Raw genomic sequence first — 22,040 nt, forward strand, 5'->3', positions numbered from 1 at the left:
TCATTTGAAAAGACCTTCTTAGAATCTGATCATTTAATCTTTATTTATTTTCGAGAAAGAGAGAGAGAGACAGAATGTGAGGTGGGGGAGGAACAGAGAGAGGGAGACACAGAATCCGAAGCAGGGTCCAGGCTCTGAGCTATCAGCACAGAGCCCGACGTGGGGCTCCAACTCACAAACCCCAAGTTTGTGACCTGAGCCAAAGTCGGACACTTAACTGACTGAGCCACCTAGGTGCCCCAGAATCTGATCATTTAAACCACAATTGTCGTTAAATGTAGTTAGTTCCATAGATGGAACTGATCTATGGAACATATTTGATCTAAATATATCCAAAACTGTGTAATAGTGAACTATTATAATAATAAAGTAGTTCTGTGGTACCATCAATTTTTCTGAACTACAGGTATTCTTTCTGAGACTCACTTGCCCTTCCCTGTTCACCTACAGCAGTGGTTTTCAACACTGGCTGCACTTTAGAATCATGTAGGAAGCTTTAAAAATAAACACTCCTGGGGCACCTGGGTGGCTCAGTTGGTTAAGCGGCCGACTTCAGCTCAGGTCATGATCTCTCAGTCTGTGAGTTCGAGCCCCACATTGGGCTCTGTGCTGACAACTCAGAGCCTGGAGCCTGTTTCGGATTCTGTGTCTCCCTCTCTCTGACCCTCCCCTGTTCATGCTCTGTCTCTCCCTGTCTCAAAAATAAATAAAACGTTAAAAAAAATTAAAAAAAAAAAAAGATAAAAATAAACACTCCTGAACAATTAATTGCCAGATATCTGGGAATGGGAACTGAAGCACCTGAACTTTACAATCTCTCCTAGTAATTCTAATGTACAGTAAGGGTTGTAAGTCACTGACATTGAAGAATACAGATAAAATGAAATCACTTTTACTCACAATACTGGGATGTTTTAGTTTGTTCCTGTATTTTTCAGTGAAAATCTAAAGAAAAACTGTCATGACAATGTGAGGCATGAAAAATGAGACATTCAAAATGAAGCTTCATATACTGAATATTGTAATTTGCTCTTGCCAGTTGAAGAAGGCAAAGGTCCTTACCCTGCCTCATCCTCTTATTTTGGCTCCACTGTCTCTCCTCCACAGGCCTCGGTGACATCACACAGCAGTTGAATCAAAGTGAATTGGCAGTGTTACTGAATCTGCTGCAGAGCCAAACCGACCTAAGCATCCCTCAAATGGCACAGCTGCTTAACATCCACTCCAACCCAGAGATGCAGCAGCAGCTGGAGGCCCTGAACCAGTCCATCAGTGCCCTAACGGAAGCCACTTCCCAGCAGCAGGACTCAGAGCCCATGGCCCCAGAGGAGTCTTTGAAGGAGGCACCTCCTGCCCTAGTGGTCCAGCCTTCAGCAGAACAGACAACCTCTGAGGCTTCAAGCACACCAGCTGACATGCAGAATATGTTGGCAGTTCTTTTGAGTCAGCTGATGAAAACCCAGGAGCCAGCAGGCAGCCTGGAGGAAAACAACAGTGACAAGAACAGTGGGCCACAGGGGCCCCGAAGAACTCCCACAATGCCACAGGAGGAGGCAGCAGGTAAACAGACCGGTCATGAATCTCATTGAGCTCAGGTGCTGTTGATCCTCTTAAAAATCTCTTTAACATTTTCTTTTTCACATCAATGGCCTCAGTTTCAGTTTTCTGTAACCTAGTCTACAGGAGAACATAGCACCCAATGATGATGTATTTCTTGCCCAGCTTCTATTTAAGTCTCAAAGCTTCTCAAAGCACCTTCCATATACTGATGGTTTTTCCATTTTCTAGGAGGTAGGTAAGTAAAGCCTCTGTTCTAACTCAAAGAAACCACAATCATAGCTAGTGATACATCTTGAACTACTGTGTGAATACTGGCCAACTAGTACTAGCACTTGAAAATCTGCGTTCCAAATAAACCATCATCAGATTGCACAGATAGTCGATTTTACTCTAGTGTAGTGGATACGGGATACCGATCTTGCCTGAAAGATATAGTCAAGAAAACTCTAATAAAATGCCATTGTTAATCTCCTGAAGAATAATTTGGAAATCTTGGTAGATAAGTGTAACACCACACATTCCATTCCAAAAAATAATAGCATGTAAAAATGCTTTCTAAAAATCTGTGCTCCTGAAAGACAATTGAATGGACCGCAAATTAGGAAGTGAGCATTACATAAAGAAAAATCTGAACAAAGGAAATAAATATGTTATACCTTGACCTGACATGACCACAGCATGCAATTTTATTAGAGGAAAGAAAAGTTTAAATTTTCTAATTCTGATTTACAGTCTGGTTTGCAAAATGTTTACTTATCTGAAAGTGTTTTCAACTCCTTGGATATTTTCGCTGTCCATGAAGACCCCATGAATTGGGGAATAAGAAGAGGCACGAGGGCTGATGAGGTACACTAACCTTCAACTTTAGGTCGTCCTACATTCACATTTCATACAGGATGGTGCAGAAAGTATATGCCTTATTTTCACTGGTATACCAATACATAAGCTATTTTTCATATGTAAGTCTTTTTAAAACTGGAAGGTAACATAAATAAAATAATTAACCCCTTTACTTTACAAATAGGGAAACTGCAATCCAGAGAGTTTAAATAAGCCTGCCTATGATCTCAGCTGAAACCATATTATTGGAAGAGGCAGAATAGAACCTGTGTACTTTTCTTAATATGTTTCTTTTTAATGTGTTTTTTAATTCACTTTGTTACTCTGTCATAACTGATTCCAATTGCTTTTAAGAGACTCTAGGACATGGAATAACAGAGAAAGCTAATCTAGAGTTAAAGCAGGCCTCTTTGTCTCATCTCCCACACCCTCTTCTTCTTCCCCACCCCAGCAGAATTCAGCTATAATCAAAATACGTTAAAGAAGTCATTCAAATTAAATAGTATAGTGATTGAAAGAAATTCACCCAATAATTGAGCCAACAAGGGTGAGATTGAACTAAAATTAAGACCTGGCCTGTGGCCAGAAATTGTTGGATTTGCTTTTTAGGGAAGAGTAAAAATACCACTCCTAATTATTAGTCACCCCTGGATTATCCAGTTCTATGTCTCCTCTTCTTGTTGCTCCCCGGCTGCCTCACACTTGGCCATTTTATTACTCATTAGCACTTCCACCAGAGGGCAGACTGAACAAGCCAGAGAAGGTGAAAATCTATCACTTTAGCTACTCTTTACTTGTATGGGGAAAGGATTATGGTTGAAATCTAATGAGTCAATTGAAAATTTTAAGTTATATTTGTACATTTCTTTAATACCTCCCTCGAATAGTACAGACTGTTAAGAATTGGCAATATTGTTTGCACTAGATCTTAACAATAGTGTGATTTTTAAAATGTGATCTTTTAACTCCTTTAAGAAGTTTTATTTACTTCAATAGTCATTTACAGTCTGTCTCCTTTTCTACTTTGAGATAGTTCTCATCCTCTCATACATGTGAATTTGAGCTCAAGAAGTAGTTCTATTGAAATACAGCTAGACTAAAAGGCAAAGTTTAAATATGAAAAGTAGTATAGCTGAAAGAGTAAGTTTAGCTTTGATCACTTTTACAGTTAGGCATTTTTAAAGTTGTTTGCCATCAATATTTAAAAAAAAATAACCATAGTGTTTTATTTTATGTATAGTCCAAAAATACATTTAAATATAACTGGTACTGAGATATTCTTATGTAGTGAGAAACATACTATTGACAGCAATAAACTCTGAAATCTATAGGAGTTTGTAGTCCAGTTAGCTCTCCTTTTTCAGCATGTCATCTTTCCAGTTGTGAGTTTTCTATAGCTGATTTTTTGTCTTTAAATTAATTTTTACCTACCACCTAGTTAACCAGTCAATCTGTCAACAAGCAACTTGGGTGGGTACTGTATACAGGGTGTCCAACTCATCTCAGTTCCATCCTGGTTTTAAAACTGAAAGTCGGCAACCTGAAAACCCGCTCAGTCCCAGGCAAATTGGGACTGTTGGCCACCCACTTGTATGTTACATATAGCACCTGACCTCATCCTTCCACAACACAATGTTATAATATTATGTTTTCAGACTGCTTTCATCTGCATGCTAAGTAAATACATACTTTTCTGATTGTCTTTGCAAAATATAATTGTGGTAAATATGCCAGCAAACTACTTTATAACTAAAAATTATTTTGGCTTGTCTGAGTAATGACTTTCATATCACTAGCTCAGATAATAAAGAATTAACTATATGGATATTTAAAAATATGGTTCCATAGGGAACAGAAACATCAGTCATTTGGAAGATATCCCAAAACATGAAACCTTTTCTTCAGCAGAGTAACTCCCAACTCTTAAAAAGCACTGTTCTGATTGTACTTGGTTTTGTATGTTCTCAAACTCACGCCGTTTTACATCCCTACTCTCCTGCCTTGGCAGTAGTTACCATACAGTGATTGCCATGCTTAGGCAAATTTAGCCAGCAGGTGGGGGTGTGTGGGGAGTGGTTCAAGAAAGACAAAAGATCCTTGGAAAGACATAGTGTAGTATAAGTTCAGTACATTTCTAAATACTTAGTTTTGTCACCGTCTCCAAGATAAACATGTTTATCAGCAGCCCATTCTGCATGACATTGCTGTAGTGATTTTTTTCATAGCATGGAAAAAATGCAGGAGGTTGGAAAACAAAATAGAAAATTATGATAGATTACTTTAGTCTTTATAATTATTGTAACAGGAAACTGAATGACAGAATGGTGGTTAATCCCTTTCTTCAGAATGTGATTATGGGGAGAGGGGACTGAAGTTTGGAGAAGCAAGTGTATATTTATACATGACGGTAATGAAAGGTTTTTATTTCATCTCTCTTGTATATTCTTTAAATTCTATTTCAGGTGTTAACCTTATATCATCAAATGTTCTGTAAAATGCATTAGCTAAGTCCATGCAAGGTCTCCTGTTGTACAGCAAGATTTTGTGCTAGAAATGTGACCACAGCATGTGTATTGTTTCCTCTCATCTTCCTTCTTTCTACTTTATTTTCATTAATGTTTTGATCCAACAGCAAAAAGGGGCGGGGAGGCTGCCTACAGCCTACATATTAGAACAGTTCCTTAAGGAAGGAAATGGAGGAAATCTCAGACAAAAATCAGGACAATCATTTGAAACATATGATCTTTTTTACACCAGCTGTTAGATTCAGAATGCAACTGTTTTATTTTAACCACTTGATTTTATTTATAAATTGCAATTTCCTGATCCCAAGATTTTATTCTTTATATATATTTGGTTACTTGTATTGCTATTTGTTTATGTTGGGCAGCGTGTGTGTATGTGTGTGTGTGTTTGTGTTTATAATCACATGTGATTTTTAAGATGGTGTTTAAAAGAAGTAACCCTTCCACAGCATGTCCTCCTCACATTCTTCCACCAGAGAAGAGGCCCCCTGAGCCCCCCGGACCTCCACCGCCGCCACCTCCACCCCCTCTGGTTGAAGGCGATCTTTCCAGCGCCCCCCAGGAGTTGAACCCAGCCGTGACAGCCGCCTTGCTGCAACTTTTATCCCAGCCTGAAGCAGAGCCTCCTGGCCACCTGCCACATGAGCACCAGGCCTTGAGACCAATGGAGTACTCCACCCGACCCCATCCCAACAGGACTTACGGAAACACTGATGGGCCTGAAACAGGGTTCAGTGCCACTGACACTGATGAACGCAACTCTGGTCCAGCTTTGACAGAATCCTTGACCCAGACCCTGGTGAAGAACAGGACCTTCTCAGGCTCTGTGAGCCACCTTGGGGAGTCCAGCAGTTACCAGGGCACAGGGTCAGTGCAGTTCCCAGGGGACCAGGACCTCCGTTTTGCCAGGGTCCCCTTAGCATTACACTCAGTGGTCGGGCAACCATTCCTGAAGGCTGAGGGAAGCAGCAACTCTGTGGTACATGCAGAGACCAAATTGCAGAACTATGGGGAGCTGGGGCCAGGAACCACTGGGGCCAGCAGTTCAGGAACAGGCCTAAACTGGGGGGGCCCAGCTCAGTCTTCTGCTTATGGAAAACTCTATCGGGGACCTACAAGAGTCCCGCCAAGAGGGGGAAGAGGGAGAGGAGTTCCTTACTAACCCAGAGACTTCAGTGTCCTGAAAGATTCCTTCCCTATTCATCCTTCCATCCAGTCCTCTGAAACATTAATGAAATCATTTGCCAGAGCGAGGTAATCATCTGCATTTGGCTACCGCAAAGCTGTCTGTTGTATTCCTTGCTCACTTGCTACTAGCAGGCGACTTATAAAATGATGTTGGCACCAGTTCCCCCTGGATGGGCTACAGCCAGAACAGTTCAACTCTACCTAGTAGATAATAAGTAGAGAATGTGGAGAGGGTCATTAAATTGAAAAGTAAATGTTTTATTAGTTCATTTGCCTGCACTTCTTGAGCAGAAGAAAAGGAGAACAGTTTCAATTTTGAGATGGCTCAGGAGAGGCTCTCTTTAGGTTTTTTTTAAATTTGGGGATTTTTTTTATGATTCCTTTTGAATTTTTTTTATTTTTTGTTTTTTGCTTTTTTTTTTTCCGTTTTGTTTTCATTTAAAGATAATAGTGTTCACAAAATTTGAGATACTCTTAGGCTTTTGCTATAAGGGAAACAGAGTGACTGGCTGATTTAAATAAATGTTTCCTTCCTCTCCACCATCTCACATTTTTGCTTTCAAGTGAACTTTTTTTCCCCATTGAGCATCTTGAACATACCTTTTTTCCAAATAAATTACTCATCCATGAAGTTTGTTCTGCTTTGACAAAAAGACATGCCCCTCTCCCTGCACAGGACGCAGGTTGTAGAAAGAGGCATTCTTGGGCATGTAGGTAGATTTACCCCATCTCTTCCCTTTTTTACCACATCTTTAAAGAGTTTCTCATTCTCTCTCTCTCTGTCTCTCTCTGTCTCTCTGTCTCTCTCTCTTTTTCTCTTTTTGAGGCATTTGTTTGGAAAAAAATTAATCGTTGAGATGCCCAAGAACCTGGGATAATTCTTTACTTTTTTTTTTTGAAATAAACGAAAGGAAATTCAAACTCCTATATGTTCTCTGTAACTTTTCAATTCTAAAATGTTTTTTTTTTAAACCACGTTCTGATGGTGAAGTTGATTTATAAATGCAGACAGCCTAGGACTTGCTGAGCTGGGGTTAGAGATGATGCCTCCATACCTAGAGGGCTAGTAAGAGCAGTTACCATACTGTTTACACATATATTTTTGTCAAAAAAACAAAAAACAAAAAACAAAACAAAACCTTTGAAACAGAGCATTGTAATATTGTCAAAAGAAATACATGGAATATACATGGAAATACATGGAAATGTAACTTAGTTTAGGGTGGATATTTTTCTGAAGATCTATCAATATCTGAGACCTTTTTTAAAAAATAATTTTAAAAGAGCAGACCATGAGAAAGAACAGTATTGACATATACACATCTCAGCATGTATATCCTGCCAATTCTTTTAGGGAGTTTCCTCTGGAGAGATTTGATTTTGGTTTTATTTTTGGTAAAAGGGGTAAATGACTTCATGGCAAGAATTTTGCCTTATTATAAACAGGAAATGGAAAATGGAAAGGCTTTCAGGGTGGGATAACTTGGGAGGCTTCTCATTCTGGCTTCCATTTCTATGTGAATACCAGCATATAAGGTGTTTTAAAAACCTACACATTCATATAAATACTCTGCACAGACTTAGGCCTTTGTGAAACATAGATTAGGGCCCCTTTACAAAGAAAAGGCAAACATGCTTCAGCATCTTTGAGAATAGTTTTCAGAACTCAAGTGAAGTTTTGTGTTTCAATGCCAAGTTCTTATATTAAAAAATAAAAACTACTTGTAAGAGAAAGGTGCACTAATAAAAAAAAAAAACTTTATAAAGAAATGAAAGAAGAACCCTCTTCAGATACTTACATGAAGACTATTTTCCCCTGTTACTGAAATAGGTAGATATCCGGTGTGTGTATTTCTTTATTATTCTCTGGGTTTTGGTCTGGCCTTGCCCTCAGGGGCAAACATTGATTAGAAAAAGAACCTTCTAGCCATTTTGGCATTGATGGCTTTTTATACCAGTGTGTCCAATTAGATTTGCTAGGCTCACTGACATGCTATTGGAAAATTCCATTAAAGTTCATCTGAACATTTTGTCTGTTGACTTCTTAGTCCTCAGACATGGGCCTTTGTATTTTAGAATATTTGAATTTGAGGCATTGGGCCCCACTCCCATTTTTGATTAAAGAACTTAAGCCTGTGATACTTTCAAAAGTATCTATTCATAGTGAAAATAATTGGTCTCCCATCAAATATGAATAAAATTCTCTCTATATTTTAATTATATTTTGGTTATCAGCAATCATTAATAATGTTTTTCCTCCCCCCTTCCCACCCCTTATTTTAATTATGCCAAATATTCTAAATAATATACTTAAGTCTCCCTTCCCCCATCCCTACTACTAGGGAAAGGGGTGAGTGTATGTATGGATGTGTGTATGTGTATGTATGATCCCATCTCACCTCCTATCCCCATTTGGGGAGTCTAGCCTTTACAATGAAAAAAAAAGTTTGGTAATTTTGACTATTTCTAAAGGCAGAGGAAAAAAGTCAAATATCCTGGAATCTGTGGAGAAAGAAAAGGTATTTGTTAATTTTTCAGCTATGTTACCTATAAATGTGATAGAAGTAAAGTTTTGGCAGAATTTCAACTTGACTGTTAGAAATTTACAAACCCAATTATACTCAAAAGTGGTTTTTGTTTTGTTTTAATTGTACCATGGGAGATAATAAGTCTATTAAATACATTATTTTGAACAGATGAGAAATCTGATTCTGTTCATGATTGAGAGCAAAACTGGTTTGACCATGATCATTTTTGTAGTTTTGAAAACAAATTTGTTGGAGCCAGTTTCCTTAGTTTTTTTTCAACTGTCCATAGGGATGATAAGGATTGGAAAATGACATCAAATCTATACATTTGAAAGCAGGGCAGTAGCACAAATTTGTAAGTAGGATTTTTTTTCGTTAGCTTATGCCATAGACATCACCCAGCCAGTGTGTGTGTGTGTGTGTGTGTGTGTGTGTGTGTGTGTGTGTGTAATATGCATATATAGTTACAGTACTAAAATGGTTACCAGCAGGTTTTGAGAGAGAATGCTGCACCAGAAAAGTGTCAGTTGCCACCTCATTCTCCCTGATTTAGGTTCCTGACACTGTATTCCTTCTCTCTCTTGTTTTTGCCCCACATCGGGTGTATCTTGTCTATGTACAGATATTTTGTAATATATTAAATTTTTTTCTTTCAGTTTATAAAAATGGAAAGTGGAGATTGGAAAATTAAATATTTCCTGTTACTATACCACTTTTGCTCCATTGCATTTACTTCTTAACCTGTAGCCTCTGAGCAGATCTAATTGTGTACAAAGAGCTTTTTCCTTTACTTTATCTTAGGAATGCTTTGTCTCAGAATCTCTGTAGTCTCATAAAATACAAAAAAAAAAAAAAAAAAAAAGTTCTCAGGGTTTGAAGAGGTGCTTCAAAACACTAGACTAGGAATTAGAGAAGAAAAAAAGTTGGGGAAAACTGTAAGATGTGATTTTTTTTTTTTTTTTTAAGTAGAAATAGTTACACAAATGATGGTGCCAGGCCATCAAAAGAGTTGAGTCTTGTGTACCCTGGCTCCTCCTGAAAGGAGAGGTAATGGGTTTGAGTTCAATTTGTCAATGGAAGTTGGTAAGAGGCTGTTTAGACCAAAGAATAATCTCTTAAAACCATAACCACCCCAACCAGTTCCTATGTTACCATGAGTAGGGTATGCATGGAGATTAGTGTTCCTAGCTCCGTTGAGATTCCTGATGTGTTGCCAATCCAGGAAACGAGTCAAAGTTGTTTATAAGGGTAAAATTCTATTATCTCCAAAATCTTTCCTATCTCCACCTGAGGACAGAATTGCTTTCCCTTCTCTTTCACGATTTAGGATACTAAGAACTAAATTTTCCCTTGTGTGTGCTGCAGTCCTGCTAGTCATGACATAAGTAGATAAAAGCAGGTAAAGCCCATTAGAAGACAGAAAAGAAGGGGGGGAGGATATTGGGGTGAGCAATCATACAAGGTTAAAGCGTACACCAGAACAAGGAAATTAGGAAGAGGAATTCAAATACTGGTGATGAGGGTGGCCAGCCTGTTTTTGAATCCCCAAAGTTTATGATGTTCCCTTGCCTGTGGGCTGTCCTGTCTTTACCCAGAAGGAGAATGGAGAGCTCAAGATTGTTCCATTTCCTGGAATCCTGTGTTCCTGGTTAGCCTCCAGAGAAAAAGGAATTTGTTTTTGGTCTTTATATATTGCAGATTCATGACTGGGAGTGTGAACTTCAACCTACTAGGGAATATTGTTTCCACTTTATAGCAGTGGCTCTTTTTAATTCTAGGCCTAAAGGCTGAGGACCTAACTAACTTGGACTTTTTTTCTATCACGACCAAGGCAATTTCTAGTTAGAAATCATGCTGTTTCAGTATCTAAATTTCTTAAGCACTATCTTTTCCCCAGACAGGTATCCTTAACTGTATGGTAAAGTTAATGCCTTAAGGAAGTTAACAGTTAATGTTTTTGGTGCTGAACTGGGATTTCCTTTGTTATTAAAGATTGCCCCATAGTTTGACTGTGTTTCAGTATGGAGTTACTTCTCTATTCACAACTTAGTCATCCTGAAGGGCTAGGTGGAATGGAAGTGAGTTCCTCAAGTGAGTAAATGCTCAACCGTTCCAAGGGAGGGGTGGCACTGCTAAATCTTCTGGTTGTCCTGAGAGGCAAGGTGAGCATTTCTGGACACTTGGTTAATTTTACTGTCCGGGTATGGCATTTCTCATCCATAGGGATAATTTTAGTGTTCCTTATAGCCCTAGGAATACTCTTAAGTGAATATTTACTCCAAACTAGGTTTGAGAGACTTTGGGGGAAGTATGACACCTGAAGGGATTGCTGGGGGGGACTCTACCACTCCTCCCCATATGCAGCCGTTTCTCCATCTCTCCTGTCCACCCAACTTCTTTTCGTTTCCTATTTTTCACTCACTACCCAACTTGCATGCCATGCCGTAAGCCTACAAGAGGTATTGATTGCTTAATCCTGCAAGGTATTTAGAGTTACTGCTGCTTCATAGTTTTGAAGGGTGATGAGAGGCAACTCAGAAGACGCGTTTCTATTACAGATCCTCAAATTAGTGAGAGGTGAAGGAGAAAGCAAAATAATCATACTTTCTTATTGCTAAGGAGATTCTAATTTATGTTGTGTGGGATACAAGAGGTTACTGGTCTAGGAAGGGCAGGGAGCCTCAACATTTCACTTCATCCTCTTCCCTCATATCCTGAGACGTGCTTTTGGTGATGACATTTCTGAGCTCAGTTGCAGATGGTGTCTGTGGGAAGTAAAGCTTGGTGAGAAGAAGGCCCTGCTATCCATGAGAAAGCAGATGAGGACTGCTTTGAGGCCCTGGTGATTAATCACTAGAATGCCAAAACACTTTGGTCACCGGGTTGCTCTCATATATACCTCAAAAATTAGTGGTTCAAGGTTGAGAGAAAGGGGCTATTAAGTTAGTCTTTAATACTCTCTAGATGGGTGGTTGTTAGTGAAACTTAATATGTAGCCAATAGCCACAGCATACTTCTCTAGAATAAGAGAGTATAGCCATAAAGTATGTTCACTAAGACATAGGTTTCCTAGGACCTGGAAACAGATTTTTAGATGTTTTCCTCTGGCATGGTTGTTAATAGTTCCAAAGGAATGAAGGGCATTTTATCCAAGCTAAACCATCTCTTGAGGGAGGTAAGGAGAAACCTTACAAAGGCTACAAGGTAGCAATCAGAGCTAAGTGAAAAGCAAAGCCTGTGGCTTGGAGGCTGTTGGGTTTTTTTTTTGTTGTTGTTGTTGTTTTTTTCTTTAAGGAGCCTATTCTGATGGCTGTCTCAAGGAGAGGATCCTTTTCCCTCCTGTGTCTCAGATCTACAGTACCAAATGAGGGACACCTTTGATGAAGGTTAGCTTGTAGGTAGACAACCCTCCCCACCAAAGCTAATGCAATTTTGAATGCTTTTGGTCCTGGAGAAAAGCCAAATTCAAAGACTTAGAGAAAGCTTAGGAATATGATCCCTTTTATAAGTTCAGGAACTTCGGAGTTTGGCCTTGTACCAGTGTTTGCATTTTATGTTAGGGGACCGAAGGTCTCATATAAAATGAAGCAATATGAGAAGGAGATGGAAAGAAGGCAAAGAAGGAGAACTGGAGCAGGCTGGTAGCTGCAGAAAGAGACTTAGGGTATAATTGCTTTTAAAGAAGAGATAGGAATGTGGGATGGAAGGAAAATTTATGGTTGGGCTAGTGAGAAGGGTAAGTGCCTTAAAGGTTCACAGTTCATTTCAGGTAGGCCCATTAAAGCACCACTGTCAGTAAAGAGTTCCCATTGATTACAGTAGTGTTACCTGTATGGTTGGAAGATGGGCCTAGAACTCTTAGGTTGGGAGATGCTTTGAAGACATTTTCACTAGGGAAGCTTGATTATATTAAGCAAACATTTAGGAAAATTTTGCTTCCCTCTGCTATCCACATAGTTCAAGAGAATAATTTGAAAATAAGGAATGATTCAGATGTATCATGTTAAAAAGTTATTTGTATTTTTGGAGTTTTAAAATTCCCCTGAAAGTAGTTTTATATATTTTAGGTCAACCTGGAAAATAGCATTATTCCTCTCTCCTTTGTTTTTAGATCCAAGTGAAGGCAGTGCCTAGAAGAGTAAACAAAACAGAATATGTTAATTAGACTCACAGAATGCTAGAACTACAAAAGGACATTAGTTTGTCTAGTTCAATGCTGTCTTCAGCCAGTGAACAAACAGGCCTAGAAAGGTTGAGAACCTGTGGTTTTGGGAGGAAGGAGGGAGGGAATAGGAAGTAATGTTGGAAACCTAACTATGTGTCAGGCACTGTGCTAAGTGCTTTGCTTTTATTATCTTGACCCTTAAGCACCTTGAAGCTAAAGGATGGAAGGAGTAAAAAACAAATCCTTATTATTCTGAGCAATGTGTAGGTGATAAGGGGAGTGGCAGGTCATTTTTTATTGTTTAACCACATACGGCTAAACTATAGGAAGTGAAGAGAGTTTGAGAGTGAGGTTAATCTAGGGAAGTACTCACTAAATAGTTCAGACTCATGAATAACTTCTCTATTCCTGGAGACCTTCCAAAAATATGATGCACAGAGGTAGGCTAGAGGCAGGACTGGTAGAGAACAAGATTACTGTTGACTCTGGAATTGATTTGCATTCTAGAAAATCAGCTCATGACCTGAGAGTATAGGTTAATCTTAGAGATAGGGAACAAAATGGGGTTTCTCATCCTAAGGGGTCTTCAAATAAAATAGTGTTTATATACCAAGGATCAAGGAGATAAACAAATGCCTTTGATGACCATGCTTGTTTTCGGGTTTTTGTTTTGTAACACATTTTAAAGTCATGAAACAATTTATAATTTTGGAAAGACTTAGTGCCAAGTTCAATGTTGATAGGACATTGCTATTGAGAATAAGATTCTACTCCTCGTAGTTCTTTGATATGCTATCCTGAGAGTTCTACCATGAGGGTTGCTTCAGTGGGGAGCAGGAATGTCATTAGTTGAGTCATTGTCTGGAGTATAGGACAACTTCTGGGGGAGATTAAGGGAGGGTCTCACTTTTTTAGGAGGTTTCTGGATCTAGTGAGATGAGTCTTACACTTGAGTGGGAAGTAAGAAATCAATGTTTATAAGTCAGCATGTGAATGCAGGCTGTAAAATAAAATACTAACCTAGTACAGAAGTAGCCATAGTCAAGAAGTAATTTAAAAAACTGGAGTTAACCAGAAAAGATTCTTTGAAGGTAGTGAAGACAGGGGAACAGAAGAGAAGGTGTTCAGACGAAGAAAACTTACAGAAGAACGTTTGTGTGTGTTGTGTGCAGAAGTCTGAATGGATCACTCAGTGTGGTAAGGGGAGGGAATATTAGGAGGAGCAGTCTTGTCGGCTGGAATGAGGAATTTGGATTTGATTTGGTAAGCATTAACGGGAAGCAGAAGCATGGTGGGGATGATTATGATGTTGAGGACTTTCACAGCTGTACTGGGTCAAGGAAGCAAGAAAGTTTGCTAGGATATTTTGGTTTTTATCTGAGGGCTTGCACTACAGTGTGACTGGGAGAATGAGAAGAAAGGAAGGGGGTCCATAGAAATTAGCAAGGCTTGATGATAGTTTGGATGTGAAAGGAGAGATGACCCGACATATTTATCCTATTGACTATGATGGGAGCTTGGAAAAAGGTAGCTGCTTTATTTTTAAGAAGTAGGAAGTGTACTTCATTAACCAATTGATGGGATGTGTCTTTGTTCAGTATTTCAGAATCTAAGGGGGGGGGGTGCTCCTAGAAAATAGTGAAGCATGTGCTCTGTGCCCAGATGATCACCTGCCCTTTTCAGGTTGGAGAACTGGGTGAAAGAGAGTTTATTGCTAGGGTGTTCCCACAGACTTCAAGAATGCTGTCCCTCTCCAGATCTAGGAAAGAAAATACAGTTTTTTGCCAGTTTCTTCCCCTTTAATGCTTTGAAAATGGGATATGACTAGCCTGTGGCAGCGTGTGCCTATGGATGCACAATTCTCCAGCTTGTTTCTTGGAAGGCCTTTTTCTGTCCCTCCCTGGGGGTCATTTGTAGCTCTGGTTCCTGCTCCCAGAGCCATAAAGTGGGAGCCCCCATTTATTAATTGGGTTGGGATTGGGGAGGGGGTCCGCGGGGGACTCTTTAGTGCAGCAGGCGGGGGTCTTCCCGAATGAGCCCATTAGCCAGCCCCAATGGCAGCTGAAACGGGGCCGCAGCCAAGTCCTCTCCGTTTCAAAAACCCTCCATCGCCTGCAGCAGATCAGAACAAGGCCTGCGGGAGCCCTTAGCTTCTGATTGCAGCTGTGAGGAAGGACAAAACAATTTATAGGAAGCCAAGTAGCTCCTGTCTCACTGTCTCTTCCTTTCTGACTTTGGGGAGGGGTAAGACTGGGATGTGGTGCCCCCCCCACCCCCACTCACCATAGCTTCTTATAAGGCACATATAGGCCTAATGTAGGATGGAAGAGCAGTGAGTGTATTTGCGCTGATTGGACATTTGTGTCAATGCTCTAGATGTGTTTACACATGTCCTTGCTTTCTTCTTCCATCCACATACAGTTGTATTTGAACATGGTCCTCCGTAGGGCAAAGCCAAGTGTGTGTTCAGACAGTCTAAGTTGTATGTTGTGAGGTGGGCGGGGGGGTGGGGGGCGGCGCGGGGCATGCTTTCTTGCCCCATACCTGCCTTGACTCTTCTCTGCTTTGTCAAGATTCAGAGTTAGACTTAGATCACCTTCTCAACATCTCTTCATAATAGAAGGAGTTTGTCACTTAAGAGAAGGCCTCCTACTGGGACTCCTTCCTTCATTTGTCCCTTTGGTTATGCCAGCATGAGAAAGGTAGGCATCTAGAGGGGAGCTTCTTTCTGCAGTGGCCCAGAGAGAAGGTGTGAAGGGCAGGAATGTCTCACTTCCTGATAAAAGAAAGTGTGTCTTTCCTCAAAGAATCATAGATGGCCAGAGGTAGAAAGAGAACCTACAGAGCACCTAATTCACTCTTTAGGTATACAAGCCTGGAAACAGGTTTAGGGAAGGGAAGTGCCTTGCCCACTGTCTCACAGTGAGTGAGTTAGTGGCAGCCAGCCAAGACTGGAATCCAAGAGGCCATAATCTTAACCTACTTGAGTATAGAACCCCTAGCTTTAAGATTGCCAACTCCTGAGAACAATGAGCTTCCTCAAGAAAGGAAGCTAAGGGCTGTAGGGTTTTGAGGGGGGAGGGATTGATTGAGGGGGGAAAGGTGGATGTGAAAAACACTAGTAGAAAAACTGAGAAGGTTTATAGTTTCTACCTCAAAGACTAATCTTTCTATAATATGCAAATTGTACACATGTAATTTTTATTTAGTCAGGAGCTCTGGTTCATTGGGAAGCAAGTGGCAGCCAAGGCCAAAGATCTTAATGCCCTCGGAGTTACCCCCATGTTCCAAGGGCACTTTGCCACCATCTCTGGGGTTTGGAGAGCAGGAGTTTACCCTAAATCTCAACTCTGTCTCCTTTATATTACAATACAGTTGTAGAAAAGCAAAATCAGAAGGAAGGGAGAAAGAAAACACATCTCACCTACTGGGAAACTAAGGGGAGTCTCTGAACAAGAGAAGGGATTATAGAACTCTGAGTAAAAAGAGATATTCTCTGAGATTACAGGGAAAAGAGGTTGGAGGGGGCACCTTCTACTCCCCCCCCCTTATTATTTAAGTTTTGAGTTGTTGGTTTTCTCCTTTGAGGAGGCGGCAGGAAGGGGTATGTTGCTCTGCTGTTACCTAAGCCCTAAATAGTGTGCTCAATGAACTGACATGCACAACAGGTTCAGAAGTCCTCTTGCTCTGTGCTGAGACTACCCCTCTTTGGAACTTCTCCGAGATGTATCTACAGTCACTTTCAATGCTTATTTTCTGAACATACAAGTCTGAGAGCCAATGATGTGCATGGAGGAAAATGCTAAAGATTCCCTGAGCTGGAATCAGAATCTTAGAGGGAGAAAGGTACCACTGGGCAGCATTGAGACAGAGTTATGAATCTAGGTCAGAGGGACGAAGGATCTGCAAAATGAACATTGTCTGCTAATGACAAAGAAACAGATCCCAAAGCATAACCTTTACATTTTCTCCATCACACCCCAACTGATAATATAGGGGGAACGTGAATCTGGTCCCCATGCAGATTCTTCCCTATGTAGGGAATGTATATGACTGCCCTTCTTGTCCAAAGTGTATCAAGTCTGCTGTCCCCTCACAAACTTCCTTTCTGTCTCATAGGACTTTCTTGTGTATTTTCCTCCAAGCCTTTTTTTTTTTTAAAGTTTATTTTTATTATTTTTGAGAGAGAGAGTGTGAGTGGGGGAGGGGCAGAGAGCGAGGGAGAAAGAGAATCCCAAGTAGGCTCCGAGCTGTTGGTGCACAGCCCAATGCAGGGTTTGATCTCACAAACAGTGAGATCATAACCTGAGCTGAAGTCAAGAGTCGGATGCTTAACTGACTGAGCCATCCAGGCGCCCCTGCCTCCAAGCCTTTCTGGAAGAAGCTGTTTTGGACAAGACAAAACAGATAATCTTGAATACAAGCTGGTGATCTGATCTAAAACTAGATGGCCTCCTCTTGAGTCACCTTCTTGCATTAACTTTGTATTAACGTTGAACTTTCATCACCCTTTATAATTCTGGGTTTCATAGCTTCTAGTTGTGTTGAATTCCTAACTTACCTCTTAGGTGTAGGAACCATTGTTTTTACTTTATCAGACTGGGAGCTAGTTCCCTAGAGGCAGGCATCTTAGAACAGTTATAACTCTCTCTGGAAGCATACTTAAAGTTCCTCTTAATCCTTCTGGGCTTTGTGAATTCAGATTTGAGGGAATTGGAAGAATGGTTATCATCACCATCACTGTTACCTACTAAGGCCATATTCCCTGGGTGAAAGACCAAATTTCTCTTTGGTGTCTAGTCCCTTGTCTCATAATGTAACCTGTCATTTTCCTTTACAGGTGGCAGCAGCAGGAAGGATGGCCCTTGAGGAGTTTGGTGAAGTCCATCAGTCACCTAGCATCTGGAGCCCTGACACATTCAGTCTCTTTCATAGACTCTAAGCCAGGTAGGGACCTAAGGCCAATCAGAGGCTTCAGGATTACTTTTGTAAAGGATTACCCTCCCCCCTCCCCCTGCCCCATACAACTAGTCTCAGGGAAGTTTCTTATTCCCAAAGATCTCCAGAGGCGTTTCCCTAGCTTTTTATTTGACCCTATTATGATGTCCTACTTTCTCACAGACAATTTCTCCCCCTGGTAAGAGTAAGTATCTCTCTTTATCAGCACCAAAAGCCATTTCATTCTTCTCCTTTCCTCTTGGCCCACTGAGCTAATGGGTCTTCCTCTTTGATGGAGTACTGATGTTGACTACTCTCAACCTCTCCTCTCCAATACTTGCCCCACTCACCCACCGGGAGCATGTGCGCGCACACACACACACACACACACAGGCACAGCCTTGCCTTCTTCTTCCCCAAGAAGTTGTTTTCTCTCCCGTTTGAGTCAGGATTGGGCATACTGTCCCTTTTTACTACCTCCCATCAGCTTCTCTACCTCCTTTCCAGGTTTGATGGGAGCTCCCACCTGTCTAGACATTGTGCAAAGCACCAGAAGTAGAGACCTACAAGCCTGCTTCTCTCCATCTTCATTGCCCAGAACCAGGCAGGTCATCAGCTTCTAGTGCCCACCCCCCACTCTTCTTGCTGCCAGGTAGGTTTGCCTCTCTGTACCCACCAACCCCAAACAGGGTTATATTTCTTTCTGGCAGTATTTCTCTCTGATGTTCTCTGCCTTGTGACTTTCAGCTTTAATCTTTAGCAAGATCTTGCTGATGTTAAATATCCAGCCCTTTCTACAGTACAGAACCATTTCCCCCATTTAGTGGGTGTGGGAAGAAGGGACCAGTAAACAGATGAGATTTCACATGGAGGGTAAGGGTCCAATGACAGGTAGCATTTCTCTTGGGGCCAGAAGTCTAAAGCCCCAGATGTACATTCTGCCCAGTGGCCTGGCATCCTTGGAGAATACCTGGATCTTTTGAGGGAAAAGTGTTTATCTGGTGTCTATTCTCAAGGACAAGGATCTCAGGCTCTGATAATCTGTCCCTGTTCATTCCCAGACCTCCCAGCAGAAACCCACCACTAGGTGATAGTCTCTGGAATTCAGGTGGTAACTCTTGTCTGGCACTTGTAGAAAGTTGGCAGGGTGCCAGAGCCTCTTCTGCCATCAGATATGACATCAGCTTACCCTTTGCTCTTAGGCCTCCTCTCTCAGCAGTGCCTCTTTCACTCCTGCAAGCCAGACAACACAAGCAGCAGCCCTAATAAGTGTCAGCTCTGGGTGAGGTGCTCCTTCTCTGATAGGCATATACCTTGAGTCAGAGGATGCAGTAGATGGAAGGATAGGAAAGCATAAAATGTCCCCAGAAGTGGTCAATCAGTAAGTATGCACGGGTACCTTGATGAGTCAGAGAGCACCAATATTTATAATTCTGCCTACTGAATGTCAACCTGGATGTCTGATACCTCAAAGTTGCTGGGCTACTTGGGCAGCTGCAGTCCTGGTTTCTGCCACATGAGGGTGCTGCTGACCAATTAAAACTCCTGCCCCTTAGCAGACAGAGTTTAGGTGACAGGGGCATTCTTTCTCCAAGACAGGGATCAGAAATACCCTGAGAGAGAGCCTGAGAGCCAGGCCCCAAGAAGCCAGAAGAATAATTAGTATCACTTGCTCTTCCTTAAAAATGGACTCAGACCCTGAACACTCCACCCTAGTGGCCTGACATCTCGGTATGTTTCCAGCTGAACGCGGGAAGCCCCCTAGCTCCAGACACCAAACTTCTTGCGTAGATGGTTTTCTTCCTCAGGGTGTAGCAGGTTTCAGCTGTCCACCCCACTGTTTCCCTGCCTCTTACACAGTCACTTTCTGGTCCAGAGGGTGGGAGCACCTGTGATTTTCAGAGAAAAAAATCTCTCAAAATTGTAAGAGAGATATCTTTGTTAGTGAGAATGTGGGGGAGAGGACTGTGAGAGGGAGAAAGTTCAGCCTTCTGTGCCCCCATCACCTCCCCAACACAGACTTGCAGAACTCAAGATGGTCCAGTAGAGGTCTGCAGCTTGAGTGGCCAGAGCACATCCCAAAAAAAGGTGTCAGAAAGCCAGATGGGGAGGGGGGCTACTTTGGCCCTGGAGCTTCAAACCAACCCCTTACGGTGTAATGGTTCTGCTGAGGATCCGAGTGGCGATGGGGCCCCTATGGGGGTAAGGTGTCCCACAATTGATCCTCAATCTCCATGAAGCCCTTCCAGGCTGAACAGGCTAAGGGAGATGACAGAGGTTCTCCTCCTCCCTCCTACCCCCATGCCCGAGGGCCCCTCCCCAGGAGGACAGCTTGATTAAACAGTCGGTGCTGCTGGAATTACTGCACAGCTGGCACTCCCCCCAGCACCCCGAGCAGAGCAGCAGCGCAGATTAAAATCTCCAATTAGCGTTAAAGTGAAGTGAGGAGGTACTGAGGCTGCCAGGGAGGCCAGGCGGGGGCCCTGGGTTGGCAGACACCCCCCTGGTGCCTGGATTCTGAGCACCACCTTTACTCATCCCTTCTTTCCTAGCTCCTCTCCCAACAGCTCTCAGTGCCCATTAGCTTTGCATTGCTTGGGGCCAGAGGGCTTTCCAAGGGGCAGAGGGTGGAACAGATGCCTTACCTGACAAAATGCTGGGACATGGTAAGTGTGGAGGAGAATGAGTGACCAGTGCTTGTCAGGGGAAGTACCCTGCTCATAGCCTGCCAGGCAGCCAGGTTGAGGTGACTTCACATACTGCTACTTCTTTTTGACTAGAGAAGGGCAAATAGGACAGATCCCTCCAGACCCTCTTGCCTAGAAGGTGCTGAGTGTTGTGGTGCTCATATAAACATCCATCCTTATATATTTTATCCTATCTGACCCATCTGCTCCCACTCAAATTATGGCTCTGTCCTTCCTCCCTCCCTCTGTTTTTGTTTTTTTTTTTTTTTCCTCAGCTTTCCTGCGGGTAGGGGTAGGCACAGCCTGGCTTGGGAGCATCGCCATGCCCTGCCACCTGGGTCCCAGCCGGCTTCTCATTATCTTCTTTGCAGGTTGGAGAAGAACAGGGATATGCCAAGGATGGAGACCTCAGACTCTCCCAACTCTGAACATCACACCCTGTCCTAAGGGCCCTCTACCACTTACACTTCTGCCCTTCACCCATCAAGCCTAGAAGCTAGCCACACCCTTTGACTTCCCTCTGCCCCTTTAAGGGAAATGGAGGTGGGTACCCAGCTGACTGAACCTAGTCACACCTCCAGAAATTAGACACCAGGGCACAGTGCCACCCTCCCAGGCTGGCACATGCTACCCTGGCAGAGGTTCAAATAGCAGCCCCCCTTCATCCTCCCACCCCTATGTCTTCCTCTTCTCTCTCCCTCTTTCTCCCTCTCTCTTTCTCTGTGTTTTTTTTTTTTTTTTTTTTTTTCTCAGCTCAAAGCACAGCTGAGCCTTAAAAGGAGGGGGGGAGACCAAGCTGGGGCAGGGGGGTGGAGAGCTCCAATAGCACGTTTTCACCTGCCATTTAATTGGATGTATTTTTAATTAATGGGACCTCAGGGACCAACATGAGACAATCTGATCTCTGAATAGGGACAGGGGAGGGATTGGGTAAGGGAGGAGGATTGGGCCACTGGGTGCGGTTACCAGGAACCCAGGCCCATCAATCACTGGCCACTTTGCGTTCTGGCAAGGAGAATTGTAAGGTGGAGGAGGAGGGGAGGTCCTGGGGAGAGTTGCCAGGACTTCCCCCCAACTGCTAGGACCTCCAAAAAGCATAGAATAGTATCGGCTGATTTGGGTCTGAGGTGCAAAATTGCAGCCAGGTTATTAGGTAAGGCTATTTTCTTGCTCCTGGGATCTTTTCCAGTTGGGCTTGTCCCAGTGAGTAATGTAAAACTGTGAAAGGAAAGTAGGGACAGAACTTTGAGGTCCTTGAAGAGAGATGGCAAGAGAAAGGGACCACAGAACCAGGGACTGTAGTGAGAGGTTCAGAGATATATCTGTACATTTAGACATAAGTGAAGCACCCTGGACGTTACTTGAGGCCTGGTGCCATTGGGGTGTGACTCATAGGATCATACTGCTGCAAGGAAGAGAACTTGGAGCTCATCTTGCCAAACCTTTCACTTTACAGATGTGGAAATGGAGACTGAGAGGGGAAATCAGTTCCTGGATTTGGAGAGTTCCTGGGACCACAAGGAAAGGTAGGTAGGTAGGTAGGCAGGTAGGTAGAATGTGGGGAGGAAAGTCAAGGGAAGAGGGTTGGCACGATTATTATTGGAGTCTC

At 42.2% G+C, this 22,040-nt stretch overlaps 1 protein-coding gene across 13 annotated transcripts in view; it reads left to right on the forward strand.

Moving 5' to 3' along the window:
* The window catches only part of CDK12 (cyclin dependent kinase 12), a 91,697-nt gene that overhangs the window by 52,103 nt on the left and 17,554 nt on the right, over positions 1–22,040 (forward strand). For 5 of the 13 annotated variants that reach the window (XR_003964512.1, XR_003964511.2, XR_003964508.2 and 2 more), the window contains exons 13-16: positions 1,108–1,560; positions 5,375–5,792; positions 17,647–17,753; positions 21,888–21,957. Coding sequence is in view for 8 of the 13 variants with exons in the window: in XM_030294718.1 (XP_030150578.1) it covers positions 1,108–1,560; positions 5,375–5,792; positions 17,647–17,753; positions 21,888–21,957 (1,048 nt within the window). In the remaining 5 variants the exon portion in view is untranslated. Of the gene's footprint in view, positions 1–1,107; positions 1,561–5,374; positions 8,336–17,646; positions 17,754–18,251; positions 18,397–20,296; positions 20,411–20,802; positions 20,975–21,887; positions 21,959–22,040 lie in introns of those variants that run through there. The other 8 variants (XM_030294713.2, XM_032591230.1, XR_003964510.1 and 5 more) reach the window with 7 other exon arrangements.

The sequence above is a fragment of the Lynx canadensis genome, chromosome E1 (assembly GCF_007474595.2).
Source record: "Lynx canadensis isolate LIC74 chromosome E1, mLynCan4.pri.v2, whole genome shotgun sequence".
NCBI lineage: Eukaryota > Metazoa > Chordata > Mammalia > Carnivora > Felidae > Lynx > Lynx canadensis.